Below are 3,516 nucleotides of genomic sequence, written 5' to 3'. Positions count from 1 at the left end.
ACATCATGAACAATTTTGAAGTTATTTGTAGTTGTAAGTGTAGGCTGACAATCTTTAACAACTAGATTATACTTTGTTTGACTAGTAAAAACAGACACGCAATCACCAACTAAGCATGTAACATCTGGTTCCAATATGATATTTGTGTATAGTTATTTAAGAACTTTTTTTAAATGGTATTTAAAAACACGGACCTGTTTTTTATAAAAAAAAATTGTTAATAATTAAATATTTTTGTATATTTTGGATTATTTTGATATATTGATTTTAAAATTAATTTTTAAAAAATAAAAAAAATATTTCAATATATTTTAATGTAAAAAATATTTTAAAAAATAATTATATTAAAAACAATCTAAAAATCCAATCTTGAAGTTGATGCCATATTTCTCACCAATTCTAGTTCTTGCCGGCATCTGGAGGCAAAAAAAAGTGAACAAACAAACACATGTTTTCTTGTTTCCTCGTCACATTTACAAAATACATGATCATTGGAAATATTAGTAACTAATTGATTTAGTCAAAACATAAAAAATCCCGCAAGACTATCTCGATTCATCAATTAACCATTGACGCCGGCACTAAACAATTTTGTATTCAATCAAATAATAAAAAATAATTATGCTCGGCCGGGGGAAAAATGAATGTATGTTCTTCTTGAAAAACGTACACGAAACAATCAATATCCAACCCTCATATTGAATTCATAAATTTGCGGTGAAAGCATGCCCGTGAATTGTGAAGAATCTATCTCTCTCTATTTTCTCTGAAAATATTCAAGGCCTTGGGCCAATAAATGGGACACTGCTACAGCCACGCAGCAGAACTAAGCAAAATTCTGGGCATATTAGACGGGACAAGAACAGGAATTCATCCTGGCCATTTAGCTGTGTTTCTGGTACAATGTCACCAACCGCCATATCAACACTATCCTGACAATCAAACATTACTATCCAAAATTGTACAGCCGCATGGTACCCAAACGTACCAGGATGCACCGCTCGCTCTCATAATTAAAAATTAAAAGAAAACAATGCGTTTAAAAAACCACTGTTTTTTTTTTTTAATTTCTAGATACCCCGGAACATACTTTAAATTTCTCAAGCCATTAATATATATATATATATATATTATTTTTTTTCCTATAAGCTTTCTAGGAGAAATTTCTGAGGCATATATATTATCCAGAAGTTTAAATTCAAAACCAGTGATATCTTAAACAGCAGGACCAGCAAACCAGAAGGGCAGTATTTTTGTACATCTTTGAAATTCAAAACTATTGCGAGCTCAGAAGCAGAAAAAAGAAAATGCTAAATAAGAAACAAATAAATTTCCAGTAAGCATCAGTGATTTTTTCCGTTCACCAAATGAATAAAACCACTGCTGTGATCTACACCTTTCTTTCCCTAAATCTAGGTTATTATTTTTAATTTCTCACACCCGACGAAACAAAACCAGAAACCAAACAGCTTCTTTCATACCCCCTTGTCAAACCTCAAACCTTCCTAACCTCTCAACACACGTCTGATCGGTCCATACAATCTCTAATCTTCTCACTTAACAACCCATTTGTTAACTAATCCCATAATTAATCTAATTATTTCCAATGATATTCCTAATTAGCCACTACTTTTCTTCCCAATCCCAACCATATAGATGCTCACTTCCTTTCTAATCATCTCCTGCATAACTGCTAACAACTCCGGCCCAAACGTCATCGTTTTCTCAACATCTCCGGTTAACAATTCTTTAGTACCAACCCCATGTCTCCCCAACTGTCCAGACTCCATCCCCAGAGTAGACAACGTAAGTTCAGTCGAAACGCCGTCGTTACTAATTCCAGTTTCGACAACTGGCATGTTTTCGCTTGCCAGCATAGATGACGTTACAGGTAACCCAGCATCACTGACGTCAGATCCCGAAGGAGTACTGGCCCTCTTGTGAACCGAAGACGACGACCCCGTTTTTGCAGATTTCTCCTTCACTCCATCTTCATTAACCGTTCCATCATTCTCAATCAAGTCCGCGTATTTCCTCTTTAACGTGGAGTTCCAATGATTTTTGATTGCGTTGTCCGTACGTCCATCGAGGAGTCTTGCTATGGTAGCCCATTTATTACCATACTTGGCATGAGCATTGATGATGATCTCATCTTCTTCGCGTGTAAACGCTCTGTGCTCCACCTCCGGTGACAGCTGATTACACCATCGTAACCTGCAGGATTTCCCGGAGCGGCCTGGTACTGCTCTTGCTATCATCGTCCAGTTACGCGGCCCATGTTTTATCACCAAATGCTTCAGCAGATCGTCTTCTTCCGGGCTCCATGGTCCCTTAACCCGATTATTATCCATCAAAAAACCTGAAGGAGATGAGACGATGGTTTTAAAATAGAGAGGTTCTCTGTATTGAATAGGAGAGGGGAGGAGGAAGCGGGACTTTATAAGGGATAGATTAGGAGAAGTGATTAAACCGGTTAAGGGAAATACGTGGATATAGAGAAAGCGGATACTAGTATTTTTCAGTTACCGGTTTTAATTATACAACTGTATAACTGCCACGTAGGTCCTCGGATTACTGAGAATCTAACAGGATAAACTCGGCAGGTTTGGGAATTTGAAGGATTTTTCTCGCGGTAGTTGCCATAACTGATAACTCCTTTCAATGGGTTGTTTCCTGTTTGGTATTGGCGTTTGCTGCGTGGCTAGTTGTAGTTGTATAAATCCAATTAATAAAATTAAAAGGTGTTTATGATACTTGTCATTTAAAGTGTTTTTTTATATAAAATAAATAAAGAAACTATTAGTCATTTATTTCATTCCATGGTAATATTTGTTTGAATATGGTAACCAAAATCTAGTTTACAATTGAATTATATAATAAAAAAAAAACAACGGTGGCATATAAGATAATATTTCATTTTAGTAAATATATTAAAAAAATTGTAGATCAAAATAAAAAATGTTTTCATAAATATTTTTATTTCGTGAAACAAAGTTGAAATTGAGATTTTTATTCAAACAAATGAGATATTTAAAAAAAAAAAAATTATTCTTCTGTGAATGACTGTAAATGACATGTAAATATAGATTTTTTTATCATTGTAACAGAGAAATTTCAAAAACAAGAAAGAAAGGAAATTTCAAGAAATGGCATTTTTATTCTTCCCGTCAATCATCATAAATAACAATAAGATTTGGATTTGTGATTCCGAAGATAAATTTCAGGAAATTATAAATCTATTTAACAATTAAATTAGGATCTTTGATCCAGAAAAAAAAAAGAATTTTAAAAAACGACAAATCTATTCATTGTACAAGTATTGAAAAACCAATGCATACGGTACTAATGAATTTGAAATAATATTCTTATCAATATATTTTCACAGGCATAACAGAGAGAAAAATTATTAATTGAAAATAAAGAAAATTATTCAATACACCGAGAGGGGTCTCGTGTAAAAAAAGAATTAGAATTTTTTTTAGGGCACTCCTCTTTATATTTTGAGAGAAACTACAA

The 3,516-nt window shown here is 33.6% G+C and overlaps 1 protein-coding gene across 1 annotated transcript; it reads right to left on the bottom strand.

Annotated features, from left to right (window-relative positions):
• Positions 1 to 1,150: 1,150 nt before the first annotated feature.
• Positions 1,151 to 2,473, bottom strand: LOC105108507 (transcription factor MYB44-like). The gene has a single exon (XM_011002840.1). The coding sequence runs from the start codon at positions 2,349 to 2,351 to the stop codon at positions 1,620 to 1,622; it is 732 nt and encodes a 243-aa protein (XP_011001142.1). The 5' UTR covers positions 2,352 to 2,473; the 3' UTR covers positions 1,151 to 1,619.
• Between the last annotated feature and the right edge of the window lie 1,043 nt (positions 2,474 to 3,516).

Source organism: Populus euphratica, unplaced genomic scaffold (genome assembly GCF_000495115.2).
Source record: "Populus euphratica unplaced genomic scaffold, PopEup_1.0 scaffold3.1, whole genome shotgun sequence".
Taxonomy (NCBI): Eukaryota; Viridiplantae; Streptophyta; class Magnoliopsida; order Malpighiales; family Salicaceae; genus Populus; species Populus euphratica.
This window is presented reverse-complemented; position numbering and strand designations above follow the sequence as displayed.

Excerpts from the sequence above, each read along its gene's own strand:
- LOC105108507 (XM_011002840.1), bottom strand. The coding sequence starts at position 2,351 with ATGGATAATAATCGGGTTAAGGGACCATGGAGCCCGGAAGAAGACGAT.